The sequence below is a fragment of the Nelumbo lutea genome, chromosome 2 (assembly GCF_056320005.1).
Source record: "Nelumbo lutea isolate HS-2025 chromosome 2, American lotus-T2T, whole genome shotgun sequence".
NCBI lineage: Eukaryota > Viridiplantae > Streptophyta > Magnoliopsida > Proteales > Nelumbonaceae > Nelumbo > Nelumbo lutea.
In genome coordinates, this window is record NC_142685.1 from 40,602,182 (window position 1) to 40,620,108 (window position 17,927).

General features: G+C 37.9%; 1 protein-coding gene across 1 annotated transcript in view; it reads left to right on the top strand.

The window, feature by feature from the left end:
* The window catches only part of LOC148870058 (RNA-binding KH domain-containing protein), a 32,349-nt gene extending 14,996 nt beyond the window's left edge, over positions 1-17,353 (top strand). The window contains exons 2-8 of the mRNA XM_088968864.1: positions 5,513-5,950; positions 6,394-6,645; positions 15,084-15,446; positions 15,538-15,614; positions 16,394-16,505; positions 16,614-16,775; positions 17,042-17,353. Coding sequence (XP_088824990.1) covers positions 5,513-5,950; positions 6,394-6,645; positions 15,084-15,446; positions 15,538-15,614; positions 16,394-16,505; positions 16,614-16,757 — 1,386 coding nt within the window. The 3' untranslated portion in view covers positions 16,758-16,775; positions 17,042-17,353. The remainder of the gene's footprint in view (positions 1-5,512; positions 5,951-6,393; positions 6,646-15,083; positions 15,447-15,537; positions 15,615-16,393; positions 16,506-16,613; positions 16,776-17,041) is intronic.
* Positions 17,354-17,927: the final 574 nt, after the last annotated feature.

Genomic DNA, 17,927 nt, shown 5'->3' on the forward strand with positions numbered 1-17,927 from the left:
TCACCAAAACACAGAAAAATACTTGCTTGTTGGACCAGAACTCAACATCTTGATCCTCCCTTCTCCGCAGTGATTCCCTGGATCAGACCCTTCAACTTAGTGATTTAAAAGGCATGCCTCGGGTGCATAGGCGAGGTGCATTTTAGGGTAGGTGCCTCACCCAGGTCCTAGGCTCAACCCTTTCAAAAGGTGCACGCCTGGTGCACCTTAGCCCAGGCGTGCGCCTTTTGAAAATTTGACACCTTTATGCTTTTTTTTTTGTGTCTAGCGTTTGGGCCCCCTATTTGGTAATGTTCATTCATTTGTCCTAATAAATTATCTTCTTAAAAGCAATTAAAACTATAAAATCGTTATTTTTTGTGTGAGAACTAAGAATTTAAGACCTAACGTGGACTTGTTTGGGCTTGCCTCAATGGGCGTGGCACAAAGGCGGCTCGTAGAATCAGGAATGTAATATGTTTTACATCACATTAGCTTCTTGAAGTAATGCAATTGAGAAAAAAAGAGATTGTGGGTTTTATATGCTTGAAAATGTTTTATATATTTGATTTTATTTTTAAATTCTCATTTGAATATGCTTTACATGTTATATTTATGTATTTTAATTTTAGATAATAGATTTTTTTAAAACATTTATTTTAAAATGTAAGTTTATATTTTTATTCATATTGTGTTTAATAATTTTTCGTTTTCTTTGCATTTTTTGATTTTTTTTGAAATTTTTGGCTTTTTATTTTGATTTTTTAGCTTTTTTTTTTTTAAATTTGCACCTTGCTTAAAAAAGGCACGTGCCTTGCCTTGCGCCTTGCACCTTAGGCGCAAATTGACCCCTCTGCCTTTTTTGCGCCTTGCACTTTTAAAACACTGCTTCAACTATATTTCCACTTTGATATGTCTTTTCCTGGTTCTTATACACAATCCATTTTCGCAAATCTTCAAATTGACCCCTCCACCTTTTTTGCGCCTTGCGCTTTTAAAACACTGCTTCAACTGTACTTCCACTTTGATCTGTCTCCTCCTGGTTCTTATGCACAATCCATTTTCGTAGAGAGATACCAATTGTTGTTTCAAAGACCCCCCTCCCCCACTTTATTTATTTCGAAAAGCTCAGGAATGAAATTGTACGGAATAGAGAGATTCCAGCCGCCCAAGTAAAGAACTGTTACAAATAATGAAGAAACTAGTATATTTAGATAGAAGCAACATAAAATAAACCGAATTTTATACCTGAATATTCGGTTTGATAACCTGCTACTAATTCTTCCTCTGCTTCTGGTAAATCAAAAGGCAATCTCTCACATTCTGCTTGGGAAGAAATTAGAAAAACGACAAATCTGATAGGCTGCCGCCACAAATTCCAACCCCAAAAGCCATATTTTGACTGTGTCTCAACTATATCAACTGTATTTGAACTGTTAGATAAGTATAGTCGGTAATAACATCACTGTTCCCATCGCTATTACAGAACCGTACATGAGACTTCAGCCTCATACGGATCCTCAACGACCACAAATAAATCTAGGGACCACTTCGGTAATATCTCGATATGTTTGGAGAGTAGAAAGAGTAAAGATACATTGGAGAGTCCCGAATTAGACCAATGGAATTCTGTCCGCTATAATAACAAATAAAATAAAGTGCTTCTGAATTGATCTCAAAGATACCTTTTTCCTGTTTGGTCAGCAGTGCTGGACAACCGAGGAGAATTTAGTCAAAAGAGGGGTAGAAGTGGCAGACATGGCTTGCCCCCTATGTAGTGGGAATGTGGAATCCTCTAGGCATTTGCTGTTGCACTGTGATTTTACCCACTGGGTTTGGTTAGGAGTGGTGGATTTATTTGGGGCTAAGCTGTGCTTCCCAACAGATGTAAAGGGACTCATAGAGGCTTGGTGGCTGGGAGGTCTTAGTAAGGCTGAAAAGGTGGCATGGAGCATTATCCCCGCTTCTGTTATGTGGGCAGTGTGGAGTGAAAGAATAACAGAATATTTGAAGGAACTCAGAACTCAAAAGATGTACAGAGGAAAATTCTGGGGATGATCCACTCATGGCTGGCAATACACCCGATGTTTAAAGGCAGACATCCAAGTGTATTTATTGAATTTAGTTTTCTGTTAGTAAGGAATGGGTGTTTTTTAGTTTTTTGATTGGGGGGATTGAGGCTGTATTGGGATGATATGGTTTTTTATATATTTTTTTGATGAATTATGGTTTTTTGTATATTCTATGTTCATTTGTACAGGGGTTTTCTATAGTTGATTTTATTAATGAATCACTCAACAATTTAAAAAAATTGTTTTTTGAATGTTTTGTCCTTTTTTGATTTTTGAAAAATTTTTAGCTCTTTTTTTTTTTTTTTTTGCATTTTGTGCCTTGCTTCGAAAAGGCACTTGCCTCTCCTTGCACCTCATACAAAAATGCCCCTTGCGCTTTTTTTTGTGCCCTACACTTTTAAAACATCGATTTCATATATATAAAAAAATCAATTTATTTGAATTTGTCTTCACTTTTTCTTGTATTTGGATTTATACACGAAATTTGTGTTGACAAAGTGATGTACGGGGTATGGTTGAATTTAGGGCTGTTCATCAAGCCGATGAAACCGACTGACCTGACCCAACTCGACCCAAGTTGGCTGGTTTACTAATTATTTCGGTTAGTTTTGGTTTAACTTTTATGCTAACCGCGAAGTCCGATTGGTTTCAGTTTGGCCGTTTGTAAACCGACCAAATCCGACCCGACCTGACCATAGATATTACTATTTTTTATTTTAAATATATATTTTTTAATATGGGAAAGTAGGAAAATTTCCATATTTCTTATTTTAAAGTATTTTGTATTGTAAATTTTTAATTTTTAATTTACTTTTTTTTAATAATACCATTGCGATTCTTTAAATTTAAATATAATTTTTTAAATTTAAATCTTTTTAACCATCCGATTGAACTGATACAACCCGAGTTGGTCAATTTTCATAATTGGTTGGTCTATTTCGGGTGACCAAGTGCCAAACCCGACCAGGTTGTTTCAGTTGGCCATACAGCCTGGAACCGAACCGAACTGACCCGTGAACACCCCTATTTGAATTGAAGAATTTCCTATAGTTGAATTTTTAGACTAAAGAGCTAGGGCAGCTAAAGTACTTCTTGGGGAATGTGGTAGCAAGATCAAAGTATGGGATAAAACCTATTATAAAGAAAGTATGTACTTGTTTTGTTAGAAAAGACAAGCATGTTAGGAAAAATAATAGATACCAATGGACCAAATACAAATACATTGGTGATTTGGGAGATCTACTTGATGACTCCTGCAGGTAGCAAATTTTAGTTGGTATTGAGCCAATTTATGTAGTTCTAAGACTTCATATTGGGAGGTAGTTGTTGGAGTTTTGTGATGCCTAAAAGGTGTACTAGGACATTGGTTGTTATACAAAGAATGATGTACTGAAATTGGAAATCTATCAAGAGGTGCCAATTAGGCTTGTTCATTGTTGGATAGGCAATCAACTACTGGACACTGCACATTCCTAGGAGGCAAACTAGTCACTTGGAAGAGCAAGAAAAAAAGTGTGGTGTCTAGGGGTAGTGTAGAAGTATAGGGCCATGGCCTGTACCACCTTTTAGTTAATGTGGATAATAGGCGTACTAGGACAGTGGTTATACAGAAAGTGATTCACTGAAATTGGAAGACAATTAGGTTTGTTCCTTGCTGGATAGGCAGCCAACTACTTGTCACTGCACACTCCTAGAGGGCAAACTAGTCACTTTGGAAGAGCAAAAAACAAAGTGTAGTGTAGAAGTATGCTTGTTGATTGGTGCATGTTTGTTTTGGTTTTGGCTGGTTTGTCTTGGGTTTTTAATTTTAGAGTTTGCTTGAGGGGTAGGTGCTGGTTTGTGAAGGTGTAATTTTGTTGCTTCTTCTTTAAGGTGACTGCTGGTTGCCTTTTTTTGTTTTCTCTTCCTTTTTTAATATTTTTTATTATCAGAATAAAATATTGCATCCAACCTTATTTTTGATGAGAGGATGTAGCATATTGATTTGGCCTGCCACTTTGTGAGGGGGAAGGTTACAAATGGTGAATTAGCAACATCTTTGTCAAGTCTGAAGACCATTTTTCCGACTGTTCAAGAAGAGTCGGTCAAATTGGGACGGATTAAATCTATAGCAAGATAGAATGTATGTGATAAAATATTTATATAGATTGGAGTGGGCAGCAGGGTATTTATGTCCATCTACTCTAAATTACTTAAGTAGGTGTGATCAGGTTATTGAAATTTATAATAAGTTTCTAGTATAAATATTAATCACTGCTGGAGGGGAGTGATTTTCTTCTCCCCATTGAACTATTCTTTTCTCTCTTTCTGTTCCCTGTTTTATTCTACTCTCTCTATTTATTTTCTATTTAATATTTTACTGGTCATAGGCCACATTACAAAATTGATGCAAATATGCAATGAGAAGTTTTTCACGACAGACTCCTTGTAGTAATAACAACACAATTCCTGGCCTCTTAAGATAAACCTTTTCCTTTCCAAGATAGCTTCAAAACCCATACCACCACTCTCATCCTTAACAACACCGCCAGCCATCTGCTAGCCTACTCCATGTTTGTAAACTCAGAATCCTTAATTCTCTTTCATTCATCTAGTTCCAAAATAATTTTCTTGCATTTCTTCACCTCCTAGAGAGAACAACTATAGACTCTTCCCCACTTGAACCTCTCTTTCCATCATTTTCTCAATCTCTATCTTTTTCTGTACTTGAATCACTTCATCTAATGAAGTTTTCATAGGTTCCCCACAAGATGGTTGGATCTACAGCTTATGATCTGCATGGAATTCACCCTAACTCATTTTAACACAAAAAGCATTATCTTCACCTCTTCTGGACTCTAAACTGATATACTTAACGTATATGGCCTTTGATCCCCTTTCTTTTGTAAACTCTTTTGAACTTTTTACATGGATCATCCACTTGACAGATTGTCTAGAGAAATGATAAAAAGAAACATTTTGTTCACACCAGGGAGCAGGGGGATGAGAGGTCAATCCTCTTCAAGTCTTCATTGTTCTATACAATGACTTTGGAGATTTTTTCCTTTTAAAAAGAATGTGATTTTGCATGATTTCTTAAGGTTTCATGGGATGATGGTTGCAGTGTGTATTATTTATTTACTGTTAAATCATTTTCTTCTTAATTCAACTTATCTGTTTTTTCTTTAAATGCAACCTTCCAGTATAACCTGGATAAGTTTGTCGAAACGGCCTGGGCTGATTTGAAGCTTCATGTGCATGACACATTAGCATGGGTTTGGGGTAGCAATTGCAATCGATATTCTTTTAATTTAAAAAACAAATAAAGAACTAAGTGCGGTAATGTGTCATGTGCAGGAAACTTCAAAACAGCCTAGACTGTTTTTTAGAATAGCCAAGCTTTTCCCATTCAAAGCATTATATGCTCAGGTTTGTTTAGTTGTAGTTATTTTCAAACTTATTGCTGAGTTTCTGGTCAACAGATAGCAGGGAATTTTTCAGCTGTGAAGAGAGCACTCTTGTCTGTTTCGAGTTGCCTCCAAGATAACCCTAGGGTTGATGCAACCAACTCTGCCTCTTCGAAGCCACTAGGGACAGTGCACCGTGGAAATGGCATGCCTGCACAAGTGGTGGACACATTTCCTCAGAGGGGCTATGTATCTGGCCTCCATGCCGTTGACTATCATTCCAGGGGCTATTCTTTGGTTCCAGGATCAGAGGGTATTGGACCAAATCACAGGAAGGTTCTAGAAGAGGAAGTGGTGTTTAGATTGTTATGCCAACTTGACAAGGTTGCTGGTTTGATTGGGAAAGGTGGTGCAATTATACGGGCTTTGCAAAGTGAAACAGGAGCATCAATCAAGATTGCTGATGCAGCACCTGATTCAGATGAGCGGGCTGTCATCATATCTGCAAGAGAGGCATGGTTACAAAAATATCTCCTCTGTTCTAATACTTTTGCCAGCATTCTGGAAACTTATTTAATACATTGTTGTGAAATGTAATGTGTCTTTCTGGTAGGGCATTATAGATGGTTTTTTTAATTATGGTAAACATGAAAAATAAACAGTGATGCCAGCATGGAAAATTTTCCTTTATGGAAATCCATGAAATCAGCTTATTTTAATTATCTGTCCTTTGGAGTGTGGACTTCTATCTCTGAGCTGGCCTTTCTTTTCTGATCATTCTCAACTGAAGTCAGGCTTAATCCCAACTGTACTGGTGTTGCATTTATAGATCTGTCTTTATTATCTACATTATGGATATCATAAGATTTCTTTGTTTGATTGGCTCTTTAGATCTAATTTAGTTTTTCCACTGTTGCTGTCTTTTTTACTGATATTCTGTACTCTGTGATTTGCAGAATTCAGAACAAAAGCATTCTCCTGCACAGGAAGCTGTTATTCGTGCCCATGCTAGAATTGCAGAGATAGGATTTGAACCAGGTGCTGCAGTTGTTGCTAGGCTTCTTGTACATTCACAGCAGGTAGGTTGTTTATTAGGCAAAGGAGGTAGTATTGTTGCTGAAATGAGAAGAACAACAGGTGCAAGTATACGCATTTTTTCAAAGGAACAAATCCCAAAAAGTGGTGCACCAAATGATGATGTTGTGCAGGTATCTATTATACTTACACATCAATAAATTGCTTATACAAGTTGGAGTGGTTCATGACTTTCAGTTGCTTAGGTACTTCTTGTTTTCCATGCCTCTTATGCTTCATGAATTTGAACTGATTAATTCTGGATGTTTGTTCTCCTCTTCTTTCAGTGAAATTCTTCACTGTCAATCAAAGAATAGAATTGATGATTTGTCTCTATTTGGACTTAAATCATTATGTCTGTAAAGGATATGCTTGATGGTATCACGCTACTTGAATCTCCATAGTGGGGCTGGATGAATGGTAGTGCCCTAATAGGGTTTAGCATTCATCATTTGACCCTTGACAAAATTAGAGTGTACTTAGATTTATACTTGATGTGGACTTGATGGAACTATCTGAAGCATTTGCCATCCCTTAAACGATCCCACCACCAATGTTGAATCCCCTTCAATCACCAAATTTATCATGTTTACTTCTTTTGCAATTTGTACTCCTTGTAAGACAAGCAACTCAGCTCTATTTGAGTCACCCATACCCATTGGGTCTGAGAACAAGGCGATGCAATTACCTTCTGAATCTCTCAACACCCTTCCTATTCCACAAGGCCTAGATTACATTGATTGCTTCCATCAAAATTTAACTTCACATGCTCCTCAGGAGGAGGCATCCATACAAATTTTACTTTTTCTTTCTTAGAGGAGCTTCTAGCCACCACTTCCCAATTCCTCAAAACATCATCAAAATAGAGAATTGTGAGAACAAGTCCAAAGTCCTTAATCCGTGTATCACCTTGGCCAAGACACAATCTCTCACCTCTTCTTTGCTTCTCTCCTTTTTTGAAAATATTCTTGCATTCCTTTCTTCCCATGTAGTCCAAACCAAGGCTGCTCTCATGCATCTCCACATAGTTCTTCCCCTCTTTGTGGGCCAAGCAAAGGTAGAAGGATCAAATAACATGTTAACCTCTGTTGGTAGATTCCATTTGCACCCAAACAAAGAGAAAAATTAATCCCTGATATCTGCAACACAACCACAAGAGATTAGTAGGTGTAACAACTATCTCCATTGGATTTACAGAAGTCATGCCAGTTTGGAGATACACATAGAGAGAGTCTTCTTTTTTGTTATGAATCCAAAGTGTTAATCTTCGCTTGAACCACTTCCCAATTTTAGATGGAATGATCTACACCAAACCTCTTTAATGGGGAAAACGTGAGGGACCGAAGAGAAGTAAAGTGACTTGAACAAAGAAGCACACGAGAATGAACCCTTAGAATGGGGGGTGCAAATATGCCTATTTGGTTTAGAGGGGTCTAAATACACACTATGAAGAATTTGTAAAAGACCCATGAGAGCATTCTACTTGTCACCCCTTGGGCCTCTTTGGAACCCAAATTCCTAATTGTGACCCACAGGAAGTAATAGATGAACAATGAATTTCAAAAGAAACTCATTCTTTTACAAAGAGGCAACATACAAAGAAGGGAAAGGTCCTTTAGAGGAGAAGAATCGACCTAAACGTCCTCCCAAAACTTGAGTGAATCCCTAGAACAAACATCATTCTTAATCAAACCGAGAAAATGATGAAGGATACCATGAATAGCTTTCCACGGTGATGCTAAAGTAGCCTCATGATACACCTGCATCCCAACCAAATCCCAACCTACCATGTATATTGGCCACAACCTCATGGCACAATCTCTCCTTCTCCAATCGCCACTCTAGCCCTTCCAACCTCACTCCATTGTTCAAAGGCCTCCTATATATGGACTTGAAATAATCCACAAATATCTTTGTAATTTCGTCTTGTATTGAAATCTCTTGCCTATCCACCTCCAATTTTGCCACAACATTTTTTTGTCTTCTCCCATTTGCTAGTATATGGACAAATTTTGTATTGCCATCCCCTTAATTCATTTATATCTGGATTTTTATCTCTAGTAAATCTCTTCTCTAAATGAGACTTCTTCCAATTCCTTCTCAAGTCTCCAATCATCTTAACTCATTTTTCCCCTTCAGTAATGGTTCTCCCAAAATGATCACTATTCATCTCTCTCTTTCTCAATCTCTTCAGTTTTTAATGAAATCTCACACCTTTTCACTTCACTCCCTCAGCTCCTTCCACCAAATCTTTACTTTTTACACAAAATCTGGGTGAGTAAGCCACACATTTTCAAATCTAAAAGGTATAGGGCCACTAAAGAATTTTTTTTGATAGATAATAAAGATTTTATTAAAAAGATCACAAGGGATACATATTACAAGATCCCATTTAGAGGCGTGAGGTGACGCCTCTAAACTGTACCAACAAGCTTACAACTGAGCCCAACAAATCTGATTCCTATGTACCCCTTGTTTAGCTAAAGAACTTCGCAATCCATTTGCCGATCTTCTTTCCCATTGAGCTGTGACTGATGTGTTTGATGTTAGCCATCTGATCTTGTCAAAGCCTGATCACTCAAGAAGGTTTCAAGACCTAACTTAATAGGACAATGGTCTGAGGTAACTTTTGGTATTCTAAATTTGTGTATGATATTTTGTCTGATGAAATTAGTCACATTACTAGCAGTTACACTCTTTAAAGGTATATAATCTGTAGCAACCGGGATCCAATGGTACCCTCCAAGATGATGGTCTAATTTTCCCTATGAGATCCATTTGCCAGGTATGGAAAGGCCAGGTGTGGTGATTGCATTCAGTGGCTGTGCAGCAATGTTTAAAATGTCAGTGTTGGTGAAAAAGTCCGTCGTCCAAATATAGGAAACATGTAAGAAATGTTGATAACATCATATAGAAATAGTTTAATTATTATAGACATGGTGGAAACATTGTCAAATATGCAAAAAAAATGATATTTTATGAAATGATAAAAGAAGCACACACGCCTTTTTAAATCATTATCTCTTTCCAAATCATTAAACAAAGCTAAGAAGCAAAGGTTATAGACAGAAGAATATGTTCTGAAGTTGTCTTGTAAACGTTAAGATTCAAAGCTTCATGATAGAGTGAGTTAAAGCAAAATTTAGACAAATAGAAAATATAATTGGTTGTAATAGATCAACCAAATTTACACAAAAAAAAAAAAAAAAACTATTATTTAACTTCATGTTTGAAGTGAGTATTGGGATAGCTCAAAGTGGTAACCATGTAAGTTAGGTGGGCAATAACATTGTTACTTTCACATATCTATAATAGGGTCACCAACTTATGTTATAATACTCTCTTGTACTCCATATAGTGCTGGTAGTGTTCGCTAGGGAGTATGTCAATTCCAGTAAAATTTCATGTTGCTACCCATGGAAGTGGAAATGAAAGTTTGTCATGCAAACTATCACTTATACTCCAGTGTTAGTAGTGTTCATTAGGGAATATGTCAATTCTAGTAAAATTTTGTGTTGTGTTGTTACCCATGGAAATGGGGAAATATTAGGGAATTTATGGACATTTTAAACCATGTATGCAAGTTGGTGTATTAAGGGTGCATGGACCTGGCACTGATGATAAGTTTTCACATGTTGGACTCTCCTGGATTCTTAACCATTCAACATCATTGAGATGTATAGTGGCTTGTTGTCCTTGAGGTCCTTAACCATCATGTCCTCCCACTCAAATGTCTCCTCCTGCTCCATTACTTCCATCTCTCCTCAGTCTGACCAATACTCTTATAACCTTCTGTTGCACCTTCGTCAGTATTGCCTTCGATTGGAAGAATTGTTGTAGATGCGAGTTTCTAGTGAACCTTGCTACTAGAGGTTCTTCTGCTGCATTGTAGAAGACTGCTACCCTACTGCATTAATGTTGTTTGCTGGGGGGATGGGGAGGGAGGGGATCTGGCTCTACAGTGCTTCCTCTTGGGGTTTGCACATAATCCTCTATACTGACTAGCTGCTTGGGAAACATCCTCAATTAGTAACAATCCATCAAGTTGTGTGTTGTGGCTTGATGAAAGTGACATCAGACTACTCTTCCTTTGTGGTTGGGTATTGGGGTTGTGATTGCTCGATCTTGCCGTCTTCTATCAATCTCTTCATAATTAGAATCACCTCCTTGTTGGAACAAGGGAAAGGGGGAGGGACTCTAAAGTCCGATCTCACAGGAAATCCCCTAGGCAATCTTCTCGGTTTGCGTCGCCCACAAGAGAATTTGCTTGTCTTCGAGTCCATGGCATAAGCCTTCTGCCATGATCTCCATCTTGTTCTATTGGTCTCTTGATTGAGCAGTTAATCTACTCAGTGCACTCCCACAATTTTGAAAAGTCTTGTATGTGCAAAGTCTTCAAATACACTTGATATCCTGGATGGTCCCTTTGGTGTACTCATCCACAAAATCCTTCTGCCTTACATGTTGTCATGTACTTGCTGCGAGGCTCTATGGAACCTCATTAGAAAAGACACTTGATCTTCCACATTGTTTTGGTGAACATTCCTGATTCCTCAAGTCCACCATATTCAGTCTTTTCTCAACATCAAGTCAATTGGTTAAGAGCTCCACCAAATCCTCCCAACTCTGGACACTGTTAGGTGCGAGATTCACAAACTAAGTATACACTGGCCTGGTTAGGGTCTTCAAGAACTCTCACCTTCAAATCTCCATCAGTAGAAAAAGGGCCCAAGGTCTTCTTGAATTTGTTGATATGCTCTTGGGTGTTCCCTTGTTGACCATCATAAAGTTGCCAAGTTGTTGGTGGGTGATATCTAGGCAGATAAGGCTTCTGAGCAATGCTCAGTGGGTAAGGCCTCTGGTAGGTAGCAAACTTGGACTTACTCATTCCTGTGATGACAGACTGCAGTCAATCCATCAGGTCCTCCTTAGTCAAATGTGAAGATGGTCCTTCCATTGTTCTGAAAGCCAATGAGATAATCCATCAGCTCCTCCCAAGATAGAACTTGAACCGGAGATTCTCAATGTAAGCCAATGAGATAAGGTTAGTCTGGAAGCTCTAAAGTCAGGATTCGAATGCTAAGGAGCATAGAGAGTAGAAAGGGATTAAGTCTGAAAGCTAAGGATATGGGAAGAAGGAAATAGGTCCTTGGCAGCGAACTTGGCTCCTTATTTATTGGAAAAGGCCGCCATGCAACATGCATGGCTCCAACCTTCCAAAATCTTCCCTGCCATTAATGAACAAGCAGGAGGTAAATCCCACATTTCTCTCCAGCGAGAATGCATGCCTTGAGTTCTGCAAGTTGGTTATACCATGTTCTTCAGGATCATTCAGAAAGCAACACGTGTCTTGGAAGGTACCATTATGCACAATCTCCTTTACCTCCACCATGTGGTACCATTATGCACAATCTCCTTGACCTCCACCACGTCTTGATCCGAACACCCCACAATGTCATGGATCTCACGTCAGACGGGCTCTTTGAAAATATATCAAGGGAAAGTATTCTTGGCACTAGATTGCACACTACTTGGGAGACAGCATCACGAGACACTTGGATCTTGCTAGTCTTAGTTTGGTCATTGTTGTTTTACCTTGGTGAGATCGCACTTGCCTTACCTTACGATGGAACACTGCAATTTCTGATAGTTGTCTTGAGATCCTCTTAAGGAGCTTGCTAGATTTAGTGAGATGCTTGAATTCTGTATGCATACAATGGTATCTTGATCCTGCTATTCTGCTTATCCACTCTCTTTCACAAGGTCTGAGATCATAATTCAGATCAGTATTCAATCTAATTTCCTACATTTTGGGTGATTAAAAGCTATGAAGTCTCAATGTAAACTGATTAGTATTGAGACAGAGCAGTGGTGAATACCAAATTCCATGCTTTTACAGATTGCAGATTTATAGCAAAGCCCTTGCACAAGTATGACATGCATAAATGGAGAAATGGTCTTTTAAAAAGACTTGACTGAGTTGTATCAAGAAATCAATCTTCAAACTCCAGAAACATATAAATGAATTTTCACAAGCTTACTTCTTCAAAATGAGACTAGCATAATGCCTATTTATCTGATTCTTCAATAGCCAATCTGCAAACCAAGAATGAACTTCATATGCCCCTCAAGCATTTCTCTGATACCATGAAAACCTATAACAATCGAAGCCTCTAGGTTGGAATCATGGGAACAAGAACAAGTAGAACTCATGCTTGAGAGTAGGTGTCAAACTGTTGACAGTCTAAACAGTCTTGTATATATGTTGTATAAAATATACAATCGCACAAAGGCCCCTAAGTGGATATAAGGAACAAAGGTGTTCCTATACAGGGGTCAAATTATGCACCTCTAAATGTGAAGCCCTCTCCCGTCACCCCTTTCCATCTCTTTCTATCAAGTGTTCAATGGATATTTGACTTGGAATACAAACTTTCCAGATTTACCCTTTTCAAGTCCTTATCTTTTGCATTTTCTTCCTATGCTTCCCAATTAGAGCAATGAGAATTTGTTCATATTCCCATTTGCATCACTTTTACCTCCACATATTGGTTTGGTATGTGTTATCTTATACAAAGAAACAAACTCAAGCATTGATAAGCTTTATACCTGATAAACCTGCACAATGCAGATAGAATTGATAAGTTTTATGCATGTCCTATTACCAGATTAGTAATACAAACCACCATAGATGATTTTTTCTATTTGAACTAGTGGGGTTTTGGTGTGTGGTTTTGCTTGAACTATCATTACTTAAACTTTAAATGTCCTGTCAAACATTTTCCTTGAACTGGATTTAAAAAGCCAGCCTTGTATTCACTTGAGCAGGTTTGGTCAGGTTATTATTAGAAGCCCATTTATAAGGTCATGTCTACATCTCACTGCCTTCTAAAATGGGAAAAATGGATTGGAAATTGCCTCGGGACTTATTAGGGTTAATTACTTAAGGTACCCCTGAACCATATGGCAATTACTTAAAAGTACCCCTAAGGTTTCAAAACCTACTTACCTGAAGTATGACGTAATATGACACTACCCTTCTATTAGCTGGCTGTCACATTCCGCTTACATGTGACATCACGTGACACTTAAAATTTTATGAAAACCCAATTTTACCCTCACCAGTCACCATTGACTATATTCCTATTGAGAAAACACACACAAAGCAAGGCCAACATCCATTGATGTTGGGTTTTCAATGGATGTTGGCCACCACAATGTTCTGAACCCACTCCCTGAGGTAGGACAGGTTCTTGGGGACTGCAATGTTCTGAACCTGCTGATTCTGGGTGTTGATGCCGGTGTAGAGGATAACAGACTTATTGCCTGGGAGGATCATTGCTGACCCAGACCAACATCCATTGCTGGACAGAAGCTTTGTTTTCTTCTAAAGTTAAAGAAACGAACAATGGAGGCCAAATGATCTGAGATATTTAAATTTCAAAAACTTCGTTCAACTTGCACTTGCTGGAATCCCGTTAGAATTCGATCAAGACGAACAATATCTGGCGAGACTGCCAAAATCCAGCTCATTGACTAATTACTTCTCAACAACAGCTTTGGGAAAATATGGTCAAGGCCTTTTGTCATGTTCTCTTCGTTTTCTGATTAAGTAGAATACTGATTCTGTTGAACTTAGAGTAATCTCTTTTTCTTAAACTCTAATTTGCTTTAAGGATTGGACACTCTAGCAATGGTGTGAAAAAGAGTACCTAATGTTGGAATTATTCTATTGACATTTGGTGAATCATCTCCTCAACGTAACACTTCTCTAACAAAGTTAAGGTCTTCCTTTGTTGATATTTGATGAATCATCTTGCCTGAATCTCCTCGTTCATGCTGATGATCAATATACCCTCTGGCTTCTCAATCATGTCCTTAAACTATTGCACCTTTCTATCAATAGGAAATCGTCCTGTGATCTCTGGTTCATTTTCAAAAAGTTCTAGTTAGGTAAGCTTCAATTTTGTTTTTATTTGAAGCTAATTACATTAAGCAACATTTACACAGACCAGTTAGTTTACAAAACCAACAAAGCTTCAATTACCAAGTATGAAGCTTTATATTAATATCATGTTATCTCGGTCCCAAATTCTCTAGATCTCAAAAATCACAGATCTTGAATTGTCTCGTCATCAATCTTCTATTACAGGGTTCTATTGAGCCACCTTGGCAAGTTAAAAGAATCATTGCTGATTACGGAAAGCACGGTTTATGCATTGCCAGATCTCTTGGTAAAATCACAGTATGCGCTGATGTTGTGTTTTGGAATTTTGAAAATATTTAAGGGCAAAAGAGTCTTTTTATCCAACTTAATGGCAAGATTCAATACGAATTGAAATTCTGAAACTTTAGGGGTACTTTAAGTAGGTTCTGAAACCTAAGGGGTACTTAAGTAGGTTCTGAAACATAAGGGGTACTTTAAGTAATTGTCAGATAGTCAGGGGTACCTGTAATTAACCCATCTTTCATCATGCATTTTGTTGGTTGCTCATCTTAGTGTGCAATTATGAATCTTTTACTTCTTTATGGAGGCCCTATAACAGGTCAAATACTTGGTGCTTGCTGGCAGGTTATTGGCAGCTTACAGTCTGTACAAGATGCATTATTTCATATTACAAACCGACTTAGGGAAACCGTTTTTCCTGTTAAACCCCCTTTCCCAGGCCTTGGTACCAGTACATATTTATCTCCTTCCATGGAAGCGCCTTCACCAATTTTTAGACCAAGACATGATCCTTCCTCTCCTGGACATTACCCTTCTTCAGTTGGACTTCCTCATGTTCTGGATCGTCCTGCTTTTCCTTCACAGCCTGTGGATCGGCAGCCTGCTCTCTCCCATTTTGATCAAGCACCTTATTCTTACAGTAGCGAAAGACCAGGACATGGTCCAACGTTTGATGCACCATCTTCTCCAAGGTCATGGGCACCTCAGGTGGGTTAGATGTGTTTGAAGCAGTGGGATTTGTTTTTAGCCTATAGTTTTTCCATTCTGTGTTTTAATATTTCCTTTTTCGTCCATTCAGGCAGTTAGCAGTGGAAACCCTAGGGGCATTGCTGATAGTGGAACAAGCTTGACTTCAAGAAATGGGCTTATTGGAAGGTATAGGCTGTTTATGATTCTGTACTTAACTCGCATCGATGCCTGCTTGTAACTAAGTAGGATCTGTTTGGATCCTACTTTAATGTTATATATTGATAGACAGATATAAGATCTGTTTGGATAAGCTTTTACTTTTGAGCTTCGATCTGTAGGAAACAAAAATGAGCAAAAAATTGTTTTCGAGTGTTTGGTAAGAGTTGCTTTTAAAAATATAATCTAAAGCCAAAACAGCTTTAAACCCCAAAGCACAAAGACTGAAATGTGGGCTCTGAAAGTAGAAATCTTGAAGCATAAAGAAACATAGCCGTAGTTTATTTTACTTTTCATTCAGTAGTATGGTCTCATTGAGTTGGAGAGGAAGCATCAATCAGCGCAAAGGGAATTCAGTGATGGAAAGAGTGCTCAACATGCAGACCTAGTCTACACTGACTTGTCCCTTTCCCTCTCCCTATTGGGTGAGCCAGCGAGCTGCAAGTGGAGTTGTAGGAACGAGCCTATGAGCTGTGATAGTAGGACTATCAAGCTTCTTTTGACTTACTATTGATTTTGTCCTGTTGCTTGCTTTGGCATAAATTAGTCGTTTATTTTGTTTGGGCACATTTGTTGCTGGTTTTCATAAGCCAATGGATTGAATAATGAGTAGGTTTTGAAGCTCAAATAGGCGAGTAAGAGATGGAGAGAGTTTCAAAATGGCAGAAAAAGAAAAGAAGGGATGTTAATAAAGAGAAATGCTTGGTTTATTTATTCTCTTACTGTATATTTTTCAAACTTTTATGCAGTGGAAGTCAAGCAGCTGTTGTGACAAGCATGACTGTTGAGGTTATGGTACCTCAGACATTATTGATCAATGTTTATGGAGAGAACAATAGTAACCTTAATCAGATTAGGCAGGTTGGTGTACTTGTACTGTTTTTACGATCAAGTAATCAAAGTTGTAGTTAGCTATTGTTAGTTTTCATTTCAAATGTCTGCTTGATATTGACCTTTTGGTATATACAGATATCAGGTGCTAAGGTAGTAGTGCACGACCCAAGGTCTGCGGCTACCGATGGAGTGGTTGTTGTATCTGGGACACCTGATCAGACTCGGGCTGCTCAAAGTCTGATCCATGCATTTATACTTGGTGGTCAGACCACACCTTGATTATCTGCGCTAGGTTAGGTATGTAATACCTGTTTTAGTTAGAAAGTTATATATTGCATTTAATAGAGTTCTTATTGAATTGATAAGACTATCATGTTTTGTTTCCTTCAATTCGACTCTAAAGGTGAAAATGCATGGCATTTATAGGTAATTAATAAATTAATAGAAATTAATATTACTTGAAATGGTGGTTTTCTAACTTGAAATAGATAATCTATTTTTGCATTTACCTTCTTACTCGGTGAATTTTCTCAGACTGATGTCATTCCTAATGATCTGTACAGGTGCTAGATGCTTTAACCATCCGAGTTAGATGCTCAAATGACTGCAATTGTTGTGAATTATATGAATTCTTTTGGTGAATCTTATACTTCGCCATCACTCTGTTTTTATACGATATTTGTTTGTATTTAGTTTAATTTTCTCACCTCATTTGTCCAAAAACTATTGTTTTGAGGAAAAAATCTCTCTCAATAGGCAATTTTGACCTAAGTATTTAATTGGTAGTCAAACATAAAACACGACTTTTGCCATGTAACGAGAGTTTAATATTGACACAAGTGCAATGCTATCAATATCATATTGAACTTGTATCAGCGGATATGTACCAAATCGTATCATGTGCTAGTGGATGATTTATGTTTGTTGATTTTACTTCTTCGCCACACGTTCTCACTTCTAAGAATATTAATCCTCAGCCTAGACGATTGTTGAGAGTTTGAGTTTCCATCTTCATTAAAATGGTGAAAAAGCCGCTGTTTATAAGATGTAATTTTTTATTGTTGCCAGTCAGTTTTGGATGACGTTATTGTCCCGTGAATAGGGGTGCAACCTCATCCCATATCGACCCAGCCTTCTGTTTTACACTGGTTGGGCTTTGATTTTTAGTTACTACTAATTAACAAGGTTCAAAATATCGATATGTATTGGTCCGTATCGGCTGATAAGTATCGATATGCCCCTACATAGGGTGTAAGAGTGTATCGAGGTTTTAACCGGTTCAGGGGGTGGATGTATCGGGCATATTGATATTTTTGAAAAAAAACACTGGCCCTTCTGAATTGGATTTGAAAAAAAAAAAACTACAGATGTTTCTACCGGCATATCGGGCATATCGATATTTTGGACCTTGCTTATTTGGTTGGGTTTGTGCTCAGAAGTTTAGATTTT